The 27002-nt window shown below is 40.3% G+C and overlaps 2 protein-coding genes across 2 annotated transcripts in view; both read right to left on the bottom strand.

The window, feature by feature from the left end:
- LOC140365814 (voltage-dependent calcium channel subunit alpha-2/delta-2-like) overlaps positions 1 to 16493 on the bottom strand; it is a 46732-nt gene extending 30239 nt beyond the window's left edge. The window contains exons 1-2 of the mRNA XM_072452378.1: positions 16061 to 16493; positions 8582 to 8663 (exon numbers count right to left, since the gene is read on the bottom strand). Coding sequence (XP_072308479.1) covers positions 8582 to 8663; positions 16061 to 16179 — 201 coding nt within the window. The 5' untranslated portion in view covers positions 16180 to 16493. The remainder of the gene's footprint in view (positions 1 to 8581; positions 8664 to 16060) is intronic.
- Positions 16494 to 18428: 1935 nt separating this feature from the next.
- LOC140365808 (aminoacylase-1A-like) lies at positions 18429 to 26151 on the bottom strand. Its single transcript, XM_072452371.1, has 15 exons — positions 26073 to 26151; positions 25590 to 25719; positions 25078 to 25142; positions 24692 to 24796; positions 24502 to 24596; positions 24286 to 24362; positions 23466 to 23555; positions 22356 to 22412; positions 22204 to 22277; positions 22086 to 22135; positions 20211 to 20355; positions 20044 to 20112; positions 19447 to 19526; positions 18962 to 19022; positions 18429 to 18891 (listed from the first exon to the last, which is right to left on the bottom strand). The coding sequence occupies exons 2-15, from the start codon at positions 25705 to 25707 to the stop codon at positions 18727 to 18729; spliced, it is 1251 nt and encodes a 416-aa protein (XP_072308472.1). The 5' UTR covers positions 25708 to 25719; positions 26073 to 26151; the 3' UTR covers positions 18429 to 18726.
- Between the last annotated feature and the right edge of the window lie 851 nt (positions 26152 to 27002).

Genomic DNA, 27002 nt, shown 5'->3' with positions numbered 1-27002 from the left:
TGGGAAACGTTTGCGGCTCCGTCGCACAAAGACCGTAAAAGTTATCCTTAAAATTTGGATAACTTTAGATACACCACTTGTCTAGAGGACGTACACCGATTTTGAGGTTGGTGGGCAAAACGCACTAGGAGGACTTCGTTAAAGTGTAAAACATAAAAATGTGGTAATTTGAGAGATTTTGTGGTTTTCCCATAGGGATAACATGGGAGGTTTCTGTCATCGCTACGACTACGGCGTAAAAATTTAGGCATTTTTGTGATTGGCTTTTGTGATCGGGACGGCAAAATAGAATTTTGGGTAAAGTTTAGACAATTTTGGTAAAACTAATTTTTGACCTTCAATGTTAATTTAAAGGTCACTCTGTAGGGGGCGCTATCACTGCCATTTCAATTTTGTCAGCCTAAACTGGTCCAAACTAGAAAGTTTAACAACTGATTCAAATTTGGTCCTAATCGGACTGGTTTTGATCAAATGGGAGCAATTTTTAGACCTGCAATATTCCAAAATAAGTTGTCCAACTTTGCGACTGCGCCGCACACAGACCGTAAAAGGTATCTAAAAAAATTGAATAACTTTAGATGCCCCACTTGTCCAGAGGACGTACGCCGATTTTGAAGTCGGTGGGCAAAACGCCCTAGGAGGAGTTCGTCAAAGTTTGACGTAAACAAAATGGCTAACTCAGCTTGTTTTCATTTTCAAAGGAAGATGGCGGCCATAGGGTAAGTTTGGGGGCGTGGCCACAATGATTTTTTTTGTTTATCCTCACGAGAGGAATGCGTGTCCCGAATTTCGTAGCTTTACGCCAAAGTTGACCTCGGGGCGTCTCCCATAGGCGCAATGTATTTTGACTTTTGTCGGTGGCGCTGTCGCGCCATTTTTTAACGAAAAAAAAAATGGCCCAGAAAAAATAAAATTTTTCGCCGATTCTGAATTTTGGGCAAAGTTTGGTGAGTTTTTGAGCATGTTCAGGGGGTCAAATTAGAGATCAAAGCGCTGAAGAAGAACAAGAAAAATAATAATAATAATAATAATAATAATAATAATATTTTTAGCAAAAACAATATAGCCGTTTTTACTATAACAACAAATGATACATCGTTTGAAAGCTCTAAGCCTTCCCGATGCCGCCATGGGGTGGAATCATCATTACGAGCGCTTACGCGCTCGTCACTCCCTATTCCGTCGGGATGCCCCGCCCACTCCCCATAGACTTCCATTGATTTGAGCAGATACAAGCATGGCCCATGCCTGCGGCATGGATTCTCGCGTACGGGACGATGCCAGGAGGGTTTTTGGAGGAATGCAGCGCTTCGCGCTGCTGTTGTCAACAATTAGTGAATAGTCAAAATTGTTGACTATTTCTGTCATAGCAGGAGTAAGTATGCATGATCCATGCCTTCGGCATGGGCTAGTTCACTGTACTTGCCAGGGGCGACGGGGTACCAAACATGCGGGCTGCGCCCGCATGTTTGGTCAGACAGTTGCAACGCTGCCTTCGGCAGCGTTGCGGGAGCAATAGGCCCTCCCCCTGCTGGGGCTCGGGCCTAATAATAATAATATTTTTAGCAAAAACAATATAGCCGTTTCCACTATAACAACAAAATATAGCCGCAAGCGGCAATGATCGGCCCTCGCCACGCCGCCGCCACGCCGCCGCCACACCGCCGCCACGCCGCAAGAGGAGGGGGCGCTAACGCGCCCCAATTGTCCTTTTATTACGCCTACTGCTGAATCTGTGACGCTGTCACATCTTCTCCCCTTTGTTTTACCATCAAAAAGCAATTTTATTTTGAATTCTTGGCAAAATGTGCGGCTTTGCCGCACAGACACCGTGACTCTTTGAATGAAAATGTGGATAACTTTTGATGGTCTTGAAGATGAGTCTCACCAAATTTCAGGTTAATAGGGCTGACGCCCTGGGAGGAGTTTGTAAAAGTCTAAAGTGTAAACATGTTCTGGCGATTTCCCCATTGGAATAACATGAAAGGTTTCGGTCATCGTTACGGCAACGCCATAACAATTATGACATGAGTCATTGACTTTTTTGATGGGGATGCTAAAATTGAGTTGTGTGTCAAATTTCATATAATTTCGCAAAACTAAACATTTAACCTCCATATAAAATCTGTAGGGGGCGCTGTGGCGCCAAATGAATTTATTTCACTTCAAGTAGGTTTAGGGCAAAGAGTTTAACAACTGATTCTAATTTGACGCAATTCGGACTTTATCTGCGCAAACGGCAGAAATTTTAAATATGGGAGATTTCTGAAATTCTAGCTACAGTTTGCGGCTTCGCCGCACAGAGACCGTGAGAGGTATCAATGTAATTTGGATAACTTTTGATGTCCCACTCCTCAGTAGAATTTTCACCAAATTTCAGCTTTTTAGGGCCAACGCCCTGGGAGGAGTTCGTAAAAGTACGACGTTTGGAAAAACTCCGAAGTCATGTTTAGCCATTTTTGAAGCAATATGGCCGACATTTGGTTGGGCGGACGGCGTTGCCGTAATAATATTTTTTACTTCTCTTGTCACCATCTACCTCTGCGCCAAATTTCATGATTCTACGATCAGATTTTTTTTGGGTCATTTCCCATCTCTCAATGCATTTTTGGTACATTTGGGGGCGCTGACGCGCCAATTTTTTTAATTTTAGAAAAGGGAAATAGCCAGAATGTAGAGAGGCACGATTTTTAGAGGCGTGCAAATTTTTGTGACTTTTCGTCAATGTTCACTGGGTGAAAAATAGGGGGGTTGGTCCCGAGAAGAAGAAGAAAGAAAGAAAGAAAGAATAATATTCCGATGCGAAAACAATGTTTCCCATTTTTCAAATATCATAAACTATACATTTTCGGAAAGCGCTCGCGCTTTCCTACCTCATGGTGTGGGTCCCTGGTCACTGACGGGTACTTTCGATAATTTTGAGTGGGCTCCGCCCACTTTGTGTTTTTGGCCCTCTATACAGTAATAATGTTCAATTTTTGCCTTACATGCTTATATGCACGGAACATGCAAGAGATGGGGAACGTATTCGTGAGCTACTTAGCGCAAATGAGTGCTTTATATGGGGATGACGACCGCGAATGTAAAGTGCTCGTTTAGTGCGAACTTTTGCACGGGCTTCGCCCGTTTACAACGGTAATGTTCCATTTTCCTACAACTAATTAGTATGCACGGGGCGTGCATGAGTGGAGGAGTGCGTTAGTGAGTGTTTGGAAGTGGGCGAGCGCTTCGCGCTCGATTTTGTGCGCACTACGTGCGCACTTTCGCAGCCGTGCTTCGCACGGCCTTACAAGATTAATAGGCCTCTCGCCAGCTTGTGGCGCTCGGGCCTAATTATACATCGTTTGAAAGCTCTAAGCCTTCCCGATGCCGCCATGGGGTGGAATCATCATTACGAGCGCTTACGCGCTCGTCACTCCCTATTCCGTCGGGATGCCCCGCCCACTCCCCATAGACTTCCATTGATTTGAGCAGATACAAGCATGGCCCATGCCTGCGGCATGGATTCTCGCGTACGGGACGATGCCAGGAGGGTTTTTGGAGGAATGCAGCGCTTCGTGCTGCTGTTGTCAACAATTAGTGAATGGGCTACGCCCATTCACTAATTGTTGACTATTTCTGTCATAGCAGGAGTAAGTATGCATGATCCATGCCTTCGGCATGGGCTAGTTCACTGTACTTGCCAGGGGCGACGGGGTAGGAAAGCGCTCGCGCTTTCCTACCTCATGGTGTGGGTCCCTGGTCACTGAAGGGTACTTTCGTTAATTTTGAGTGGACTCCGCCCACTTTGTGTTTTTGGCCCTCTATACAGTTATAATGTTGAATTTTTGCATAACATGCTTATATGCACGGAACATGCAAGAGATGGGGAACGTATTCGTGAGCTACTTAGCGCAAATGAGTGCTTTATATGGGCACTTTACAATGTAAAGTGCTCGTTTAGTGCGAACTTTTGCACGGGCTTCGCCCGTTTACAACGGTAATGTTCCATTTTCCTACAACTAATTAGTATGCACGGGGCGTTCATGAGTGGAGGAGTGTGTTAGTGAGTGTTTGGAAGTGGGCGAGCGCTTCGCACGGCCTTACGAGATTAATAGGCCTCTCGCCAGCTTGTGGCGCTCGGGCCTAATAACAATAATAATAAAATAGTCTCACTGAATTTAAAAGTACACACACAGTCTAACTTCTCTGGTGAAGGGTCCAACACCTGCTCATCTCCATGGAGAGGCCATTGCTTTTCCTTGAAAGTTCTACAAAATTCCCTTAAATTAGTCTCGCTTACATTTATTGCTAAAAAATACCTTGAAATACATGCACTCCTAATGTGTGCAGGGTACGCCTCTCCAGAGACCTGACCTGTAAGTTGGCCTGGAGGCGTCACCTGCTTTCTCCATAAAAGGTAGACGAGTTTATCGCCAAACATCAAGGGTAAAAAATCCCATCTCCATGGAGGTAAGCAGGTGGAGGACCCTTCACCAGATCATTGACGTGGTGCCTCTTTAGAAAGCGAGGTATGACCAGTGTCATCACAAATACAGACACTGGTAATCGAAATCGGGGCCAATACAGACCAAACTGACTTGATGTTGTATTGATTCCTGGATCACTTCAGTTCAATTATTTAATGTAAAAAGTAAATCTAATGACCTTTGTTTGCCCATGATGTTTTATACGGTGCTGTTCCAAAGTTACTCGATGAATACACAGCAATTCAACATCGACCAGTGTTGAGAAAAGTTATTGTGTTTTTGTGATAAAATGTGAATATATGAGTATATTTCTGTGATGTATTTTATCTGCATAATAGTGATATTTTATCTGCATCATTAGTCTAAGAGAAGAACGGGTGTGTGACAGCATTTGTTTGTGAAGGGGTCGTAAAGATGGGCCAAAGGATGTTGCCCCAGAGGGGGGGGGAGTTGCACCCCCCCTTGCAGGCTTTATCTCTACGGAAAAATACCAAGTGCCTTGATGTGAGGCTGACCAATGAGAAATGTGACCCGCCTATTCCAGAATATCTAATAAAACCAACCAGCATGGGAAAAAACAGTGTGAGACGCGGGGGTGAGACGCAGGAGGGTCAGCCAGGCTCCTTACAACGGCTTGGCTGACACAGTCCCCGCATTTTCTCCCATGCATGCCATACAAATGTCTGACGTTTCTGTGTCGTTTCATATTCTAAGTTGAATTGTGTTCTCTATGTGTTAAGGAATAGCATCGGTGCATGTCTAATTCCATGACATTTTCAAGGAAAAAAATATCTACTCCACACTAGCAAAGAATCAATACTGCCCAGCCCTAATATTACTTACGCCCATAGTAGTTAGTATAATAATTTGTTATACTCGATAACCACAAATATAATACAATGCAACGCAAGTTACAGTTCCAAATAATTTGCTGTGGTGTTGAAGAACCCAACAAAGATCTGATCATGTTTATAGAGGAGAATGTTGAATTGAAGCTGTTTCAATTGATTGGTAAATCTCAATAACATGTTACATTTCTCAGGGTTCGTCACTCTGAGTGTAGACCCGATCACAAATCCAAGTTGACTCATAGCTCATGATTAAATAATGTGATGCTATTGTTGAGTCATGACACACAAGGAAACAAATCAAGATTTAAAAATAGATCTAATATTTATAGAACAAATTCAAAGGAGGGAAATTTGTACAAGCCCATGGAGGGCTGGGTATAAATACAGTATATGCAAGACACAATAATGATAAAAATAAATGAATTAATTAATTAATGTACTCTTGTGAGATAAAAGCCCCTGCTAAAACAATAATATTGTCTCATAGCTTCTATAAATCTACATGAAACATTATCATTTGTATCAAAAAAACATTCCTACAAACTTGCAATTACACATGTTTCTAGATTCGCTCTAAGCATGTAAAAGTCTTTAATTGTCTTTTCACAAGGATTAATTTAGCCCTGAATGAGAGTGGGCTGACCATCTGTTGTCAGTGACAAACTGAGAGGGCACGTGCTCCGAACTCCAGGGGTTTAACACAGAAGTCAATAATTAAGACTTATTTCACTACCATTCTATTAAACCTATTGATAGACTATAGTAAGCAAATTACAACCACATCCGTGGTCAACAGAAGTATGCAATTTAGAATCAGAATCAGAAATGGTTTATTACCATTGTCAATGAACAGAATTCACAAACATAGACATAAGACATAAAACAATAAAAAAAATTATCTAGGGGAGGGTCCGTCACTGTTTGTCTCTATGACGATGTGATAAGTTGCTTTACGTGGACTGTTCCACAGTACGGCGTTAAACATATCTATCCTACATTTATTTAATACAGACGATTTTATCACTCAAAAATACCTTGAAACAGCATTCTTACTGTGAGCGGGATCGCCTCTCCATAGATCTGACATGTAACTTGACCAGGTGGTGTTAACTGCATGTTAGGGAAGTTTAATACCATTAGGGCTGTAACTAATTGTCCCCTGATGTGACCAGAGATCTTATTATGTATTTTTAAACCGAGGAGCGGCGGGAGGTTCCGGGACCACCAGGGCCCCGTGTGTTCTGTGGACTATAAAATGCTGACCTCTCTCTCCCCGACGCTCCATCCTCAACATTTACATACACCAAAGGTTTTCAGTCTCATTCGCACACACACACCTATGGTACACAAACCACTTACATAACAGTAACATTATTATTGTTTTACATAATAATGTACCCCCCCAAAAAAGCCGGACTAACTATTGACAATGATTATTTTAGTAAATTAATCAAATTATAATTTATATTGCACATTGAGACATTTAGATATATTATCAACCAAATAAAAGTTGGAATATGATGACTGAAGGCTTATGGACAGATAATACTTATGAATAAAGTATATTATTGATTAAATATTGTTTTGATATTTTGATTTAATAATGTGTCTTTGCTATATAAAAGGTCTGTTAGAATGTGTATGGATCAGATAACGACTAACATTATACATACAAAAATATTAAAGACAAACAATACAGAAAACACACAAACTGCAAAGAAAAAGGCCCCACATGAATGAATACCTTTGAAACATACTTCTGGCTGCAGGGGGGAAAGGCCATCACAATGAAATGAATGACATAAACTGAACCAACAATCAAGGATTGGACTGTAAATATAACTGGAAAAAATTAAGTTTGGACTTAAGTTGAAAATTAAACCTTTAATTGTGCCATAATCTTTTGACATTGAATATCCTGTAATACTTCTTTATTTTCTCCTTGGTTCTGTTCCATGGTATAATTATTTATTATTCCAACCTCACGTCCACTTGAAGGGAGCTCCAAACGGCAGGAGCATCGTAGGAAAAATGATCTATAGAAACGACTGCCACAGCAACAACATACACCACCTCTTTGCTCTGACTTTATATCAGCAGCTTGTCACGGTGGAGACACAAAGCACTCTGTAAGGCCTGTGGACGTGTGCTGCGGTTCCTCCCTGACATCAAACAGCCCTGTCCTGAGCTCATCCATCAGGGCCAGGAAACCTCAAAAACTCAGCCCCAACAACATGAGGAGTAGCACAGAGAATGAGAACAGACAGGTGCAATACATCTGAAAGTGATTTATTCACAGTGAAGAAAGAACTTTCTGGCTTACTCAAAATGCTATGGGCCCTTCTGGTGTTTGTAAAGCGGTATTCTATAAACTGGTACTGTTTGTAGGAAAGTTGTTTGGCAACTGACAACCACAGATCCTCATTAGAAAACATTACCACATTTAGAAGGGTTTAGCGTGTTTAGTGCTTTTATTGACGATGCGATTAAAGCCGAAAATAGCTTACGTGACCATGTATAAACATTTCTTATACTTAACATTATCCACCAAAAATATAGCAGGCCACAGTTTGACAATGATGCTTTAGTTTTATTCCATCAGGCTCCACAAATCCTAAATTAGAAATTGAAGCTGGAAGTTATATTTAGTCCAACTCTTGTTACTCATTGCCAAACTCTTAAAAAACGACTTTACTTATGGATACTGGAAGCGTTGGCCCTATCTCAAAATCCTCTCTACAATAAAATCTCAAATATAAAGCTTATTTCGGTATTATAAAAGGAAAGAAACATACCCAACAGTGTGGAGAGCTGGAGCCAGTGTTGGCCCATGTGTGGGTAATGGGTATATTAATAGTGATAATAGCTTTTCCTGTCTGTAATAAAACATAGCTTCTATCCATGAGAATCTTCCTGTCAAAAGAAATGTAAATGTAGATAGTGAATGTAACAGTGTAACTAAAACCAAACATTGGCTTGTGTTTTGCCAGTGAAAGAATTCAAGACTCTTATTATTAAAAACTGTAAACTTAAAAACATATTGGGTTCAACAGCCCAAGTGTTTGTATCGTCTGTTTTTATCCTAGCAACCACTAATACAACACAGCTTTGAAGGCAATCTGTAATTGTTTGGATGTTTTATGAAGCTATATAGATGGTCTGTTTTTTGTGGTCTGACCCTCTGCCCTTTGCATTTCTATCTGCAGACAGCAGTGAATTGAAAAGAAAATGAGAAACAGTGTCTGCCGCAGCTGTACTCACCCCTTTAAGCTGCTGCTCGCCGGTGATCTGCTGAAAAACCCGGTCTATCTCCTGCTCGATTCGTCTGGCCCAGTGCATCACCCTGTGGACCCACAATAAGACCGCGTGGGTAAAACAAATACAATCTGGGACAATCATAGTCATACTGAAAACATGACTTCTAATATGTGAGATTACATGATATCTAATTTGAAGATTATTAAGTCATTTTGGGTCTGGTGCCCATGCAACCTGGAAAAATAATTGTTTTTAAAGAGTATTCATTTCAAAACTGATTATTGGAGTGGATGAACTGCCTCTTTATGCGCAGAGTATTAATTGATCATGTTTTACTTTCCAGATGCGACTTATCCATCTATGTTGGATTTGGATTGGCTGAAATGAGAGAAAATGACCCCTTGTGGCTGTCTGAGTCTTTAAGTATCTTACAGACAGTTTGGCATCTTATCAATACAATGTAAACAGAGAGACAAATGCTGCATCTTTTACATAATGCTCTTCCTCATCAACAGTGCTGCTGTGACTCCAGAAAAAGCTAGACTTGCTTTACATCAGAAACCACATCAAAGTCAAACTACTTTCAAAATGAAAAACCTGCTCAGGTTATCCAACTATTTATCATGCCTTGGACAAATCTGACAACTGCAGGTAAATTCTAAAGCAAACGTCATCTTGCATTGACGTCATGCTTTTTCAACAGGATCATAGCTCTTCATGATTAAATGTAAAGTCCAGATAAGAGAAGTGTGTATCAGGGACGTGTTTGCAGCAAGCAATCTGTCCATCCTGGGTCTTAACATGAGAACTAAGAGATTACTTCCTAAAGCCATTTGTGATTTATGCTTGAGCAAATTTGCAACACAGCGATTCTCTTTTTCTTTTCATTCCTCATCTTATGGCTTTCATAATGTCATATCTAAACAAGACCTAAAACTACACTAGAATTAAATCGTGCTTGAGCTTAAAACAATAGAGGGCATAAATTAAACAACAATAAATGTATGTACATACTGTTTCGGGTTTTTTCTCCAAAAATTTACACATTTATTTATACAATGGTTATAACTAGTTTGCAAATCCCAAACATTGTTAATCTTTTGTGTCCAAACAAGCAGCCGCGAAGAGAGCCATAAATAACTAAAGAGTGTTCATTGACTTTCTTGCGTGCCCAGAGAGGCCATCCATTATCACTGCTATCCATGTATCTAGCACCAGCCACGCTTTACAGTCTCACCTCAAGAAGTGCCAGTTTCATCAGAGCGACAACATCTTATCCATTTTCCTTTAGAAACACTTCCTGACAAGATAATGCAGACATCAAATGCTTTATCTGCAGTTTGGGCTTCAAAATCGACCAAAATGGAGCCCCAATGATGTCAAGATAAGCTGTGTGCTACTTTAACACAAATATCTCCCAATTAAGTTATGATTCACTGTCTCGTGGTGCCTTTCACAAGCACACTATTTTTTTAAGCAGTATATTTTTGAGCCTAAGGCGGGCGTAGCCGTGACAAGAGTTGGGAGAAGTAGCAGAAAACAGCCCCTTTGAACAAGAAATACAACTATGCAACCTTCAGTCGTAAAATAGGGAACTGCTGAATCGTTACAAGATATGGTGTGTGTGTGTGTGTGTGTTATAAATAATTAGATGTCAAGCACACAGTACCTAACCTACTGTAACCGATAGTTAAACAGAGCCACATGGAAAGACCTTTGCAATTGTAAGATAGTCAATATCTATGTGGCTTATGGTGATCAAGGATTTAGAGAGCAATAATTTCAGGTAAAATAAGAGGACAAAGATGGAATAAACACAACAATTTGGGCTTCAGGATTAAAAATGAGAACAATAGAGATGAAATTAGCCAGATGAAATAACTGTATGATAAATATAAAAAAATATGGGTTTGTTTTGAGTTGAAGAGTTGAAGATCAAGAAAAACCCCAAAGTGTTGTTTGACACTATACATTCTATGGTTTGTCCTTCAGCTGCAGTGACTCCTGTTTCCTGCAAAGCTGACAGCAATGAATTCCTCAGGTTCTTTATCGATAAGATCAAGATGATCAAAGACCAAATCCCACTCCCTTTGTCTGATAAACCTGTTTCTGTGGAGCCTGTTTCCCAAAACTGGTCTTCTTTTAAGCCTGTCACTCTAGAAGACATCTCAGCTCTGGTGACCAAGATGAAACCCTCCTCTTGTACATCAGATGCCCTTCCCTGCAGGCTCTTCCTCAAAATGTTTGATGTTATTGGCCCCTGGGTTACCAAAATGGTAAATCTCTCTCTTTCTACTGGTGTGTTTCCTGGTCCATTTAAACATGCCATAGTTGAGCCTTTACTGAAAAAAACAAACTTGGACGCGACAGACCCCAAAAGTTTCAGACCCATATCAAAGCTCCCGTTCATGTCCAAGATCCTAGAGAAGGTGGTCTCTGAACAATTGTCCGATTTCCTTGATCAGTCAAACATTCACGACTCTTTTCAATCTGGTTTCCGCAAACATCATTCTACGGAAACCGCATTGTTGAAAGTGTCCAGTGACATTATGATGTCTGCTGATTCTGGAAAATGCACTGTTCTAGTTCTGTTGTTTGTCTGCAGCCTTTGACACTGTCGACCATCATATCCTGTTGAACAGACTGAGGGACCTGATTGGACTGTCGGGGTCAGTTCTTCATTGGTTTTCCTCATATTTATCCGGTCGGAGCTTTAGTGTTGCTGCAAACCAAATAATGTCCGACTCAGCTGATCTGTTGTGTGGAGTTCCTCAGGGCTCCGTCTTGGGTCCCGTCTTATTTCTGCTTTATATAATTCCCCTGGGAATGATCATTAAAGAGTTTAGTGATGTGTCCTATCACCTGTTCGCTGACGATATTCAGCTATATTGCTGTTTTAAACCTTCTGAGATCCAGAAGCTGAAATCATTGGTCAGTTGTTTAGTGCAAATAAAACAATGGCTGAGTAAAAACTCCATCCATCCATCCATTTTCTACCGCTTGTTCCCTTTTGGGGTCGCGGGTGACTGGAGCCTATCCCAGTGACTTCGGGCCTTAGGCGGGGTACATCCTGGACAGTGGCCAACTTGTCGCAGGGCCAACACAGAGACATAGACATGACAGACACCTTGCAGCTAAATGCTGACAAAACAGAAACTCTGATTATTGCCCCTGATGATGCCATTCCAGGGATAAACCAGTACTTGGGTGTTTTAGGCCAGACTGCTAAACCAAGTCTTAGAAACTTGGGTGTTGTCTTTGACAAAGACATGTCTTTAGAGCACCACTCCAAGCTGTTGACGAGGAACTGTTTCTTTCAGTTGAGGAAAATCTCTAAGCTCAGGAAAATTGTGTCTCAAAATGACCTGTAAGTTATAATTCATGCATTTGTGTCTTCACGTTTAGACTATTGTAATAGCTTGTTTTCCTGTCTTAACAAGAAGGAACTCTCTCGTCTGCAGCTGGTACAGAACTCTGCAGCGAGGATCTTGACCCGCACAAATAGAAGGGCCCACATTTCACCCATTCTTAAAGCCCTTCACTGGCTGCCGGTCTCCTACCGGATACAGTTTAAAATTCTTGTTTTAACTTTTAGAGCTTTAAATGGTCAGGTCCCATCGTACATCAGCGATCTGATTAAACCATACGCTCCCTCTCGCTCACTAAGGTCCTTGGACCAGAAACTGTTGCTGGTTCCTCGCACCCGTTTTCGGACCAGAGGAGACAGATCCTTCCAGGCTGTTGCCCCCAGACTCTGGAACGATCTTCCGTTCTCCCTACGGTCACTGGACTCAGTTACTGCTTTTAAGGGTCAGCTTAAAACCTTTTTATTTAGTCAAGCCTTTTAAATGCACTTGTTTTACGGACTGATTTTACTGTATATTGTTGTATATGTATTGTTCACTGTAAGTTTTTTGTGTTTTTATTGTTTTATTCTGTATTTTGTGAAGCACTTTGTGACCTCTGTCTGAAAGGTGCTATATAAATAAAATTTACTTACTTAGAAGTGTGATGCAATGGTTCAGACCACAGAAGGTCAGATGCCGTTTGAGACCAGATACATTCCAATGAGATGAACACACAATAACAAACCACTATATGAACAAGTGGGATTGCAGTATGTCCTACTGCAATATTGATATGAGAGCAAACGGCCTCTTAGCCTTTATCATTTTCGTTTATCAAATATGCATTCAATGCATTTTATTGTGTGTAGTGTACATCCAATGTCAATGATCTAAAAATACATGTAAAAGGGTTAGGACAACAACGAGCAGGCATTACTATGCCAAATCCTAAACACCATTTTAGCCCTTTCTGCCTTCCATAAGTTGACTGGGGTGTTTTTGCCGCCCAAGTCCACCGAGAGATGAAGAGGCTCTCTCCACTAGCAGACCCAGGGGACAGGGCCGTGGTACAACAGCTGTACATGACCCATATTCAGCAAAGACACAGGGAGCGGTGCCAGGCTGGAACCGCATTTATGAGGAATAAAACATGCATTTCATTCATCATATAAATGAATACAAACACTAAATTAGTGTCGTCACAACGCAAACATTCTAAAATAGGTTGAAACCTTAAACTTCCTTGCTCAAAGACAAATTCTATCAAATCAAATGTGTTTTATAGAGCCAGATCTCAATGGAATCAGCGCCCCACTTCTGCAAGTACAATTGAAGTTAAACATAAACTTAAGAAGAAATTAACATTACAATTACTGCAAATGACCAAATAAATGTGTTACAAAGTCAGAGAAATGTTCATTTCAATATTCTGTTTTTTTTAGATAAGTAATGTAATGCAAACCCCAGGAAGAATAACCCTAACCCTAACCCATTAAATGGGTGGCTAATGGGGATACTAATAAAACAATAAAACAATAAGATTAGAACATGAAAATGAAGAGGCCGACCGAAACCCACGGGACTATAAACCAGGACAAAGGGGCCTTTTTACTCTCTCACACCAGGATACTGTAGATAGCGCGTCGAAAGCTGTGCAGATCAGCAGACAAGACGCATGACAACTCTGAAGAAGATGAGTGAGCAGTCGAAACTGTCCGGTATGAAAAAACTAAAAACTCTGTTCTGAAAAAAGAACCCTTTAAAGAACCTGTACGGATCCTGATTTCAATACCATCATAATAATAACAGACATTTTCATTTTCAACACAACATTTATATTATGTAGCCTTCGTCTTTAACTCTACTACATAAAACTATTCAGGAAAGGCAATTTTGTTAATTTTTTCTTCTTAATTATTTGATATCATTGCTTTTTTAAGTAATGATTCTTTGTCAAAAGTATCTAGCTTCAGTATTTACAGTATCTGGGTGTCTTTTTGTTGACTCAATCTCCAAATAAAGGCTTTTCTTGTTCTAATTCTCAAACTACAAATATGAACTTCCACATCCTACTCTTTGTTCTATCGATTTTTCCCATCGGTGTAAATTATTCTAGCATTGCAGATAAGTGTAATATTGTAGTCAAGATACATTGCAGTTCTATGACTAGAGTTTGCAATAATCTGATCTTACAACGCTGAAGTCATCTACATCACTGCATTATTTATCCGTCTCTATCTGCGGACAGGGGATGAGAGCAGAAGAGTGGTGTTAACGCTACCGAAGCTGGATAAATCCGTGCAGCCGTATTAATTCTTAATTGGAAAAAGATGCTGTTGCTTCATAGCGCGTCGTCTCATCTTCGTTTAGCATGCACTTAAAGCAAAAAAGACAGTGTTCTAGCCCAACATGGCGGGAACGTTGAGAGAAAAATATTTAGTGTGTAAATATAGACTACAACACATGAAACCCCCCAGTAGTGATTGGCAGATTTCCGAGGGTGTGGAGGAGAGAAAGAGACCATCTGGACCACGGTTCTCCCCAAGCACAGCCGCGAGTGGACTTAGACAACAGCCAGGGATCACTGATAAACATGACCTAAGCATACAGCCCATTACAATCTGTCAAAAAGGGGCAAGATAAGAGATTATGGAGATGATTGAAATCTGTGTGGACAATATGCAGCAGGAGTATTACAGACAGATTGTGACACTAGGCTATGGGAATAAAAGAAGACTGCTGCTGCTGCATGCTGCTGCTGCATGCTGCTGCTGCTGCATGCTGCTGCTGCTGCTGCTGCATGCTGCTGCTGCTGCTGCTGCTGCTGCTGCTGCTGCTGCTGCTGCTGCTGCATGCTGCTGCTGCATGCTGCTGCTGCTGCATGCTGCTGCTGCTGCTGCTGCTGCATGCTGCTGCTGCTGCTGCTGCTGCTGCTGCTGCTGCTGCTGCTGCTGATGCTGCATGCTGCTGCTGCTGCTGCTGCTGCTGCTGCATGCTGCTGCTGCTGCTGCTGCTGCTGCTGCTGCATGCTGCTGCTGCATGCTGCTGCTGCTGCATGCTGCTGCTGCTGCTGCTGCTGCATGCTGCTGCTGCATGCTGCTGCTGCTGCATGCTGCTGCTGCTGCTGCATGCTGCTGCTGCTGCTGCATGCTGCTGCTGCATGCTGCTGCTGCATGCTGCTGCTGCTGCTGCTGCTGCATGCTGCTGCTGCATGCTGCTGCTGCATGCTGCTGCTGCTGCATGCTGCTGCTGCTGCTGCTGCTGCTGCTGCATGCTGCTGCTGCTGCTGCTGCTGCTGCTGCTGCTGCTGCTGCTTTAACAACAGCCAAAGCAAATCAGTGAACAAAGAATATCCACATCTGTACCAGAATAGTTTCAAACAATCAAACAGGATGAACTAGTTTGTGGATCAGTTAAGGCCCAAACCAAAAACTTTGGGTTGTGAAAGACCATCCTTATTACAGTTGATTTGGTAGAAATAATTCTCTATCAAATGCTGCAAACACTGATTTATTTAAAGATCTAATAGCCGTTTATTGTTAATTCCTTTTTCAAAAAATTTACCATGTGAACAAAAAGTTAATGCTTTTGTTTTTCAAACCTACAACAACATTTTGAGAGGAGAAGTTGGTTATTCTTGTCGTAATTCCCCCCCCGTTTTTGGAGATTAGGACAAAGAGTTAAACAATTCAAAATGATGCTGGGGCCTTGCGGTGTCCATGGAAACATCGTCTGCTTATAAAACTATATTAAACCTACAGGTTCTTCAATCTAATGGGATAACACCTCCAAGACTGCACCAACCTGGCTTTGTGTGCCATTTCCCCTGACAATAGGATCTAACAGCAGTTGTTCTATGAGTGAATGAGCGAGTGCTACAGGAAAGTACAAGTGGCAAAACCAATTTATAGTTAAGAGTTTGAATGCCATAATTGTCTTATTTAGAATGAGTCCGGCTCTCTCTGTGGACAGTAGTTCAACACAACACAGGGCAACAATACCCCGCGTTTGTGTTGATGCAACCAAATTACATAAGAGCAGGGCTGATTGAGATCGAGAGATTTCTTGACACCAAAGTCGAGTGGACAAGACCCAAGTTGTGACCCGCTGTGCTCTGTCCCTGTGCGTTACTTACGTGTAATGTTGGGGGAACAGAAGCCCCTCTGCTCCGGGCCACGGCGCGCTGCTGAGAAGAAAGAACATCTGAATAGATAGCAAGCAGACGAAGCTGCAAGACCTTTTGCCTATCGCCATTTTCCATTAAAAAATCTCGTCACGGGCTTTCGGGGTGTGAACGCACGCTCCGGACCACTGCTTCCCCGGGTGGTCCTCGCGTCGAAGCTGACGGCTGCTGCGTAAACGTCCGCTCGCTCCTCGTCCGGTTCAGGTCCGCGGGGAGTTCATGTCGGCGTGTAATGTCAAGTGGACGCGGAGGAGGCACGCAGCGCTCGAGGAGGCATCGCCGCTGTGTGGATGCACTAATGCAGCTGCCAAGACACTGCAGAGACTCCTCTCCCGCTCCCTCTCCCGCTCCCGCTCCCACAGGCAACACCGACACACATGCTCCCACCCGCCCTCACGCGCACGCGCAGATGCAAAGTGGGCTTGATGATCACTGCAGAGCCACGTGGGGCTGATGCTCTATCATTATTGCATTTAATAACATTCAATTGAGCTATGCCACGAAACTCCTCCTTTACCCTTTTTAATTACAAAATCAGAAAAGAGTTTACCTTTATGTGGATGCAAGACTATTTTCCTTTGTATCATCATGAACTCATTTATCATTGTTCAGCCTGACAGTGGACTGAAAAGTAGATTGTATAATCGGACGTATAAACATAGGTTCAGGGGAATATGGTGATTTGGTCAGTTCTATTTTTGAAACTGTCTGAAACCTGGAGCTGAGGATTATGAGGTGACAGGAGAGGATAGACAGGTGAGATGCCAGCGGTGTTGTTGTTGTTGTTGTTGTTGTTGTTGTTGTTGTTGTTGTTGTTGTTTTTGTTGTGGGTAAGAAAGACCAGGTCAAGAGGTGGACACAAGCAACAAACTACAAGAACAATAATATACAAACCAAGATTAATCTTGTTTCTAAAGTCTATTCTATGTGATCATTTCAATACTTATCTAGAGTTCCCCAGCAGAGTGATTCTCAAACATTTTACATCAACGTACGTTTGGTGTTTTTAACCCATTATCATTATTGTGCATATTTACAATGCACTTTGAACTTTTGCACAGATCTTAACAATGTGTTTTTTACATAAAAAAGGCAACTAAACTGAACTGATATGTACCAGGTCTAAAAGCCAACGAAGACCTTCCTTTGCTAAAATAGAAAATCCTACCAAACAAAAAAAAATACAAATAAAAAATTGACAACAAAAAGCTCCATTGGAAGATTTCCTTGCACTATCGGTTTGAAAAATACTACCATTCACATCCTCGTGCAAGTATTTCCAGAAGGACATATGACTCAATAAATTACAAAAGCGGATTTAAAGAAATGCAAAAGTGCCTCGCCATTTATCTTATGTAAAATGTATGCAGTTAAATATACCCTATGTCAGCAGACATGTAGTTTAAAAACAGTTAATGTTAAGTGTACAAGCTGCCCATATGCCCTGAATATTTAATTGCATTGTTTATGACCTTGAACTAACCTTAACCTGCATGACCTCCGTGTTTCTAAATAATGCTAAAGTCTAATCCTGAATTTGACCTTGAAGGCAATGCAGAAGAATTGGACCTTCACTTATGACATTCTCATTAATGAATCCCTAAGAACATTGACATTGACGTATTCAAATCCACGCAGTGACATATTTTTAGGGTTTAGCAGCTACAGGGCACCGTATGGATGTTCTGACAGGATGACTGCACCTCTAGTGACTCCTTGGGGAGGAAGGATGTGGCAGGCAGCCCCATGCATTAATGCTGCTGTCGTGTCCCGGGGAGAGAGCAGCCTAATTACTGACTGCTCGGCCTTCCTGCCAATCCCCCTCAGAGAGAGAGCACACTGTTAATTAGGCGACAAATCCGAAGGGCGCTGAACTGTAGAGGAGGGTAACCTTTAGCTCCTGTAAACACTGCAACTAAACCCTTTTATTATGAATCAAAGGAATAACATAATACTGGATTTAGCCCTCAGAATTAGTTAGACTGCAGTCAATATGTGGTGTGAATGCTTTCATACACCGCACAGATCTGAGTGTTCAGAACATTATATATTGAATTAAATCAGTGAAATTTAAGACACACAGATATTTATTTTTACTTTGAAGCTGTGTAACAATTTGGAATAAACTACAAACTCGTGACAACAGACTGGTGCCCAATGTGAATACTGGGATGAAAAAAGTTACTGTTCAAAACTTATTTTGAAACATTTTTTAATCTGAATTGATACAAAAGTTTGGTGCTATCCTGCAGTCATGACGACCAATAGTGTGTTCGTAAGTGCCCTTGTTGTTAGTATGACAAATAATTACCAATCCCAGTTCTGGACAAATATATTTATTGAATGATAAATTACTTGAATTATAATAAAATATTTTTAAAATGTAATTAAAAATTAATGAAAGAAGATTTTTCACAGTAGTGTCATTTCCAATCTGGTGGAAACCCTTATAATGGATATATATAACACTGCATACAGGCCCTGTGTCTAAATCCTGAGAAAGTAAAACTGTAGCACAAACACTGCTATTCCTTCTTAATCACACAAAAAAATTAAATCTTTGGTAATCTTTTCAAGTGAAATCATATTATTTTAAATGAGATGTTGTCACCGGAGCTCTACTTCTCGTCAGGCAGAGCAGGGACAGAGGCCAGCGCTGGGATGAGTCTCTGGTAGATGCTGATGCCTCTGAGAAAAACCTGCTCATTCAGGAACTCGTTATGGTCGTGCAGCAGGATCGGGGTCCGGTTCATCGGAGAGAACCCAATGGCCGGGAGACCAATCTGCCAACAATTTCAACATCATTAACCCATTGTATTAATGGTTTTAGGCTTCTCTCTGAATTGAACTTACCGCTCTGATGAAGCGACTGTCCGTAGCAGCAGGAAAGATCTCCTTTTCCAATGTCATGTTCCTGTTGCAAAATCAAATATTATTACATTTATTTTTTAATTCCACAATAAATTAAAGTATGTTACAAGCACTTTCAATTTCCAGTCATTACTTTTCAACAGAATTTGCAAACAGGCTAATAACAAATGTATACCAGTTGAATATGAATTTGCAATCCTATGTTACTTTAATACAAATAAATAATAACATAAGATTTATTTGTCCCACAATGGGGAAATTCCAGAGTTGCAACACATAGTAGGTACAGAAGTAAATAATAAAAACAGATAACACTCTTGAAGAAAAACTCTTATAATTCAAATAACTATAGTAATATTTGAAATAATATTTTTTTCAAAATCCTAAACTTTTAAATGTACCGGTAATGCATCTGCTCTTGATGGCCAGAAACTAAATCCTCAGAATGACGTGTCCAGGATACTCACATTTCTTTGCAGGTGGCACTAAAGGCACTCCACCAGGGATCATGGTCTTCTGTAGAGGTCACCTTCTGATCCATATGTTTCTGAAAATAAATGACTCATTGTGTTAAAGGTGCACTGTGTAGAGTATGCTTAAATATCTCCATGAAGACAAGGTGACGGCACAGGGCCAGGTCAGATCTGTGGAGAGTTGAGCCTGCTCACAGAAAGAACAGACAGCAATAAATCACAATGGTGAGATAAGTTCAATGCCATATTATGGAAAATCCAAGGGGGGGGACCCTATCAGAAATGTTACACAGTGCACCATTAAATATGTTTTGAGACTGCGATTAGATTTTCAACAGCAATTAGATTTACAATTTATGTTTCAATAATAGTATTCTGTTCAAAGTTCACATTGAAACACGTCCTGGAGAATTGAGGAAAACACAGGCCTCTGAACTAATAAAAGAATCAAATTTATTTCAGAACATGTCTTTACAGCGCTAAACTCCACGGTTAGCCTTTTTTATGCAAAGTAAAGCAGGATCGTTTTTGTTTGTGGAGGAAATTCAGTACTTATTTACGGTATTTCTAGCACAGCACACAAGTGGTTACCTGAGCAAATTTATAGGTGACGTCCTCCCCTGCTTCTTTACACCACTTTTTGATTTGACATTCAAACTCCTGAGGGAAAACAGTACAAAGTCTTGAATATAGTATGTTAGTAATAGGTTATGTACCTGTATAAATGTTTTGTTTTCTATTACGCCATTTACACTGACCTGTAGATTTACGGTGGGCGGGATCCTTAGGTCAAAGCTAACATCCATTTCAGCAGGGATGACATTGTAGGCCACGCCCCCTTTCACCATGGTCATATTCACAGTGGTCACATCCCCCAGAGTAAGGCACTCACTGGTATTCAGCCTGCAATATTGTAATGTGTTCAATGTTCTTAATATCTTAGGAAAATAATGCTTTTTTTCTGGCAACATAATCATTCTCGCACTATTCAACTTCAGCCACAAGCTTGTGTTCATGGAGATGTTATTTCTTTGCCTAGAATGTTCAACAGTATGGCATTAAACACATCTAACTCCATGGAGACAAGCAAGTGGTACTTAACAGTGAAGTTACAGGTCAGATCTGTGGGGACACAATAAGAATGTTTTTCAAGTCCAATAAAAACACCCTTGCAATGAAATAATGCAAGACAGATCATCTGAATGCTATACTGTGGAACATTCCAAGCAAAACCGTAGAAAAAAGTTCAAAAGGTTGTCACCTAGACCATGTTTTCAAAATCAAGACGTTTCAACTTCCATCTGAAAGCAATTTATAATCTGAAGGAGTTGGATAGAGAAGCTAGATCTTATACTGTCCTGAGAAAAAACTGGCAAAATTCCAGGAAAAAACATCTCCATGGAGATAAGCATGTGGCGGATCCTCCACCAGAAAAGTCACATATTTGTCCACTTGTATGTGTATTTATATGTCTAGGTGTTGTCGGTGCTACTTTGAATTATCTACATTTATGTTTTGGATCCGTTTTTCCCAATATAAAAATTGCAATAAAAATGTGATAATCCGACAACACCTGGCAAAATACCATAACTAACTCAAGTAGGTCACTTTCATTGGATTTATCCAATTAAAACATGCTTAGACCCAGAAAGCAGATTATAGCTTCAGCCTTGTTGTTAATCCAAAAAGCATCTTTTTTTTCCAGGAATGGGCATTTTGACAGCCAACTCAGTTCATTAAAACATCATTTAGCCTCAAGCAAACATGGAAAAACATTGACAGTTTGCAAGAAATATATACCGTATACTTTTTTTTTTAACGTAGGGGTTGACAATATTGACAAAAAAATCTTTCGTTGTTTTAGTATCCCGATAATGATATTTAACAGCTACATGTCTTTGAATGTAGTGACGTTTCTGTATCAGACAAATATACAAAGAAATATTTCTATTTATCCCTAGTTGAATGAGTTTATTAAATTCAGATCTGAAAGTGACACAGAGCTTCTACTCGAGGTAATTGTGCAGTTCCTTTGAGACGCACAGCCTTCTGTCAGCTGTCAGTCTAGGCTCAGAGACCTGGAACATCCCAGCCACTCTGATATTGAGCACATTTAAGACAAACCTCAAACATTGGCTCAAGAAGAACCAGGCCTGTAATAATTGATTCTGAAGTGTTGTTTAACTCTATTGTTGTAATTTGTATTGAACGTGTGTGCTGTGTATGTGTTACATGTTGTTTCTGTCCTGACCTGCCAGGGATTACAGATGGAAAGTAGCCAATAGGCTAATTCTGGCATATTTAAATTGTTAATTAATATGCACTGTCCTTTTTAAATAAATACATCTAAATCTTAAAGTTTCCAGCACAAGGTTGTTCCATTTCTGTCTGGCAGCATTTTGAGATACAACCTTCTGCACCTATCCTGAACGTTAATCTACCATTCTACACATCGCGGTATGTTTACCATTCCTCTACACTGTACATGCCCATTTCATTCTAAATTTGCTGACTTTATATCAAACAACAACTCTTGTAACTCCCAAAAAGACCCTTTACATTTTCCTCTCTTGTTCCGTTTCCACGGAGTCTTGAAACAATTATTCCCAAAATTAAAAAGTACAAATATTCACCTGTGTTTCTCTTTTTCTCTAAAGCCCAGGAAGGAGTTCATGATGTGATGCTGGAAAGGTAAACGCAGTGGTAAGTAATGATGAACACATTTTAGTCATCTGAAGAGAGACTACATACAAGTTTCTCAGCCGCTGTGTTTTCTACAAATCTTGAGCCATGCCCTGGACTGCCTGGACAGTGGATAGTGATCCCTACAAGAAATCAAACCAAATTGTACAGGTGCCACAAGAATCTGTGCATAGGACAATGAAAAGCAATGCCACACTTACACCAGGGATTTCTTTCTCCATAGAAAACTGTAAAGGCATCAGTAGGGTTGGCAAGACCTATTCAACATCAAAAGAGAAGGCATAACGCTTGTAAAACATGTTGTAATCAGATGCTAAATTTGTTTATACACAGTATATGTGGGCGAACACATTACAGCTCTCTTGTCACCTTTATCCATTCAATGCATTTTGCATTTAAAGGCGGTATGGACGATTTTTCGGCGATTTGAGAACGCAGGCGGAAGTGCGCATGCGCACTCCCCGTGCGGACTGATACAACACACACGTGAAACGGAGCGCATCGCATCGCTCGTCTCCCGTAGATTTCTGTCCACTTCTGCGTCAGCTCGAACTGTCTTTCTCCGTCTTCATTTTGCCCCGTACACTGAGGGAACTATATTATGATAGATCCATGCGCTTAGGCACGCGGAAACTTGGGGACCAGCCTGACGCGGCTGCAGGTGAGCGATAGGTGCGTTTTATGATTGATACGTGGCAGGACAAATGATTTATCCATGCCACGAGGAAATATGATAAAAAATTTGCTGAAAAAAATCGTCCATACCACCTTTAATTACCAAATTAGCAGAGGGCAAAGCTACTCGAGAAGAGTTGCTTTTGAGTGAATAAAAATGTCTTCTTTCATCTACTTGACCACTGTAATTATTTACATATTAACAATGTAGACACTTAATAACGGTGTGTCAGAGTTCAAAGTTCACACAGACATCAAAAAGGTGCAGCCCTAATGGCTTGTTTAGGTTTTTTAGTGTGTGCTTACATTTGCAATTTACAGCAGAATGTACATATTAAACACTAGAGGAATAACATTTCATTAAGAAACTAAAATTATCAGCCAAATTAATACAGGACAGGATATTTTAATATTTGATAAGCAGGACCTTAATAATTGCCATTTCAATTTGATAGTGATCAATTATACAGGCCTACAAGCCATTATGCTAGGGCAGACATTTTCCAACGTTTAGCACTTCCCAATGTTTACTGTTGACCTGTTAAAAATGCAAGATGGCCTTTCTTCTAGATGTTTTGTGAAACCTACTCCTACACATTAACTTCCAAGAAATAAAGTGCCAGTTATTTATTTACCCTCGTCAAGCGCAAAGCCAATGTTTAGTTTGCGAAACTCTTCATGGTTCACGAATGTTTCCATCCCTTTATGGCCCCCAACTTCTTCATCTAGAAAAAAATACAGTTTGTTAGTTAGCTGAATTTTTCTGCCAAATTATACAAATCTGGACAAAAATCTGCTGCCAACTGTCACTGTGTAGAAGCAGCTCAATAGCTAATTAGTTCTGATTCATAATTTGTGGTCTTGGCGAGTTAAAGTGACGCCAAAGAACCAGACTTCCATATCATTCTGTTGCTGTCAAGTAGCAACAGCTTTCAGTACTATACTATAAATCCGTAATTTGGTCGCTCTTTTTACCTCCTCACAGTAAATATAACATCTAAAACACCTGCTGTCTCTCTGATGTACTCATCACTAATATGTTCGATCAAAATATTTTCTATTCATCTTATTCCAGAGGCCCGTCTGGGCACTGCCATTCCAAAAAAATCCTTCTTCCGGTTGTATTAGTTAACATAGAGCTGCCGACCTCGAGAGAAAATAAGTTCTCCACAGACACAAAAGTCGTTTTCAGGACGCCAAGGGAATCGGTGCATTTTTGACTTGTTGGTGACATTAACATTGGATATTTTACACAAATCAATCTACTTTATAGCATGTTTTAGAGGTGAGACTTTTTCCTCATTCTCCATTTAAACCAACAAATTTTCCGCTGGACCAGAAGTGAGATTACAACGGAAGAAGAAGGGGCGGAATAAGGTCAATAGACTAACAGTTTTCTGCACTCTCTAGTCTAGACAACTTTTATGCTTGCAAACAAAAATGGACACTTCTTACCAGGAACAAACATCAAATGCACTGTTCGTGCTAATTTGTGTCCCTTGGCCTTCAGTTTTCTGATGGCTTCAATGTATCTGCAAATAAGAAAAGTCAAATAAATGCCGTTAAAACGGTAATAAAAACAGTCGACGGAGGTCTGCTCAGCTGGATCTACAGTGGTGCTAATAACATTTACATGTGATGCTACAAGTTATCAATTCAGTTTGTACCCACTGTATAGTCACACATTTCATGTCCTGTGATCCACGGGCATAAATGTTGCCCTCTGCATCTTTGAAAGCACTGAAAGCATCATATTTCCAATGTTCCTGGAGAAGAAATTGATATCAAATCTATTTTTTCCAATGCCTACGATAGGAAATGACAGGATGCACACATTATTTGACAAGGTGATGCATCATACCGGGAAAACAGGGACCACATCTGTGTGGGAGTTCAGTAAGATGGACTTCAGTTTGGGGTTGGTTCCCTCCCAGGTCATGATGGTCACCACTCTGCCAGGAAATACCTGGAGGGAAAAGGAAAAAAAATGCCTTAGAATATTAGCAGACAGTCAGATATAACACTGTTATAAACATGTAACATGCCATGTGGAATACCTGCATAAAACTCTTTTGCTTAACTTTTAACTTATTAGCTCTCGTCTAATTAATTCAAATCCTCAGAAAAAATTAATAATTTTACTTCAAACACATACAGTTGGTGAACACAAAAGTAAATAATTTTTCCCTTTATTCATTTCACCAGTCAGTGATTTAAGTCTACTTTATTGTTGTTTTATACACAGACCTCAATCTTCTTTATAGGCAGGTCCAGTTCTTTTGCAATTCTGTCCAGAAACTGAAGCGCCACATCTGTCAATGAATAAACCAAATTAAAATGTGAAAAGAAACTTATGAATGCTTATGATTTTAACATTTAACATCTTTACTATATTTTCTTATTATTTCACCTCCAAGTCAAGTTTTATACAAGCAAGAAACGGTATCAGCTGTAATGTGTTTTAAACCAGTGAATATCTTTTTGGACATGACCAATAATGCAAAGTGTCCATCTCCAGATTAACGCAGGCGATATTAAAAGCAAGTTTGTGCCACAAATGGAGTCTAAAGCTTTTAAAACAATGAACAATAACTTTAGTCTCTATCAAAGACCAGGAATAAGCGATAGGCCTTCGTCTGATCCCAAGATAAAATGTAGACTTTGATAAATGATAACAGAAGTGACAGTGCCCTCTTTCAGTGTCTTTTACATGCACGCATTGCTAAAAGAGAGGGTCATGTTGGTAGTGTCTCCCTGACCATAGTCCGGTTCCGGGTGGACAGTTTTGAGACGGAGGTACTGTCTGAACAGGCCGACTGAGGGCTCTTCTCCTGGGGAAGAGCTGCTCCCACTGCCCGGCTCTTTGTCAGGCAGCATGACGACAGGCAGCTGCAAAACACACACAGACAAAACACAATACAGATTCAGCAAAAAGCCGGCATTGAAGGCTGTCATGTTTAGGAGGCGTTCGGATACAAACATACGAATCTGCTTTGCACATTTGACTGCTGGGGAATCGGATTTCTGCATATTATAACGCGCTGGAAAACCACACAACGTTACAATACGTTATGACCATGGATGTGTTGACAGCTAGCAAAAAGTATATTTATTACAACTTTAGCCTCCACGCACAGCTTTAACGCGGCCTGGTGACACTGTAACGAAATGCTTTACTAAAGCAGCACGAGTATCAGCCAGTGGAATAAATACTGGTTATTATGACCGTAAAAAGAACTCACCTCGTTGACTGCAGCTCAGGCGAAGTCAGCTGTGAGGTCCAGCTATTTCCGGTGTTTCACAATAAAATACTTTGTAGTGATTGTTAAATAAGGAATATTAAGCATGTTTGGGTTTTTAGTTTTAAAATATAACATACATAGGTCATACGTTTACATTTTGTCTATTGTATGCTGTAATATTGATCTAAAACGGCTGAATGATAGAAACACTGATAAAGCCCCGCCTCTTCAAAGTACCGTTTCACCAGATTTTCATTTGTTTCATTGTTCATTTATAGTTGGGTGGCCATTTTTTTAACCCCTACAATTATGACCCAGACTTTTTTTTAATTTATTTTTTAAATTATTTAACTAAGTATAGAGCAGTGGGCGGGAAAAGGGGTAGGCAAACAACAAAATAAAAATGTCCTGAGCATTAATATGCAGGACAATACTTAATCATCCAAGAATCAATTGTAATATCACTTTGACTAAGTTAGAACATTGTTACAACATGATTAAAAGCTCATGAAAGTGTTGTTTACATGTTTTCTTTTAAAAGTAGATTTAAGAATATACCTCACACTTTTAATTGAATCACACAATCACACAATAAATAAAAAGCATGTATCTGCAATCAATACACAGAAATAAGCATGTCATCTTTTTTTGCATATTCTTTTGTTCAGGGCGTTAGAACCATACTATCTTATGTGAACATGGGGAAGGACTCACCAAAGACAATAATATAAAATCTGCTGGACCGCAAAGAATAATGCCTAATTTTCAAATACATATTTATAATAAGTTACATGTCATTTTGTCTTTACCATGCAGGAACACAATGAAGTCACAAAACCAATAAAAAGCCTTGAGTTATTTTAAAGAGATGGTTTGCAAATGTAGGTTTAGTTAGCACTGGAAATATTAAGTGCTGTGTAACAGATGGTA

Source organism: Eucyclogobius newberryi, unplaced genomic scaffold (assembly GCF_026437365.1).
Source record: "Eucyclogobius newberryi isolate DKJ021-1_F unplaced genomic scaffold, fEucNew1.0.hap1 SCAF_19, whole genome shotgun sequence".
Taxonomy (NCBI): Eukaryota; Metazoa; Chordata; class Actinopteri; order Gobiiformes; family Gobiidae; genus Eucyclogobius; species Eucyclogobius newberryi.
Note: the sequence above shows the minus strand (reverse complement) of the source record. Positions and strands in the feature narration are given on the sequence as shown.

Bases quoted from the DNA above. Each gene is read 5' to 3' on its own strand.
- LOC140365808 (XM_072452371.1), bottom strand. From the start codon at position 25,707: ATGCTGCCTGACAAAGAGCCGGGCAGTGGGAGCAGCTCTTCCCCAGGA. The intron at 23,556-24,285 runs GTAAGAAGTGTC...ATTTTTTTCTAG, and splicing joins GCATTTGATGTTTGTTCCTG to ATGAAGAAGTTGGGGGCCAT. The intron at 22,136-22,203 runs GTATGTAGTCTC...TTACCTTTCCAG, and splicing joins ACACAGCGGCTGAGAAACTT to CATCACATCATGAACTCCTT.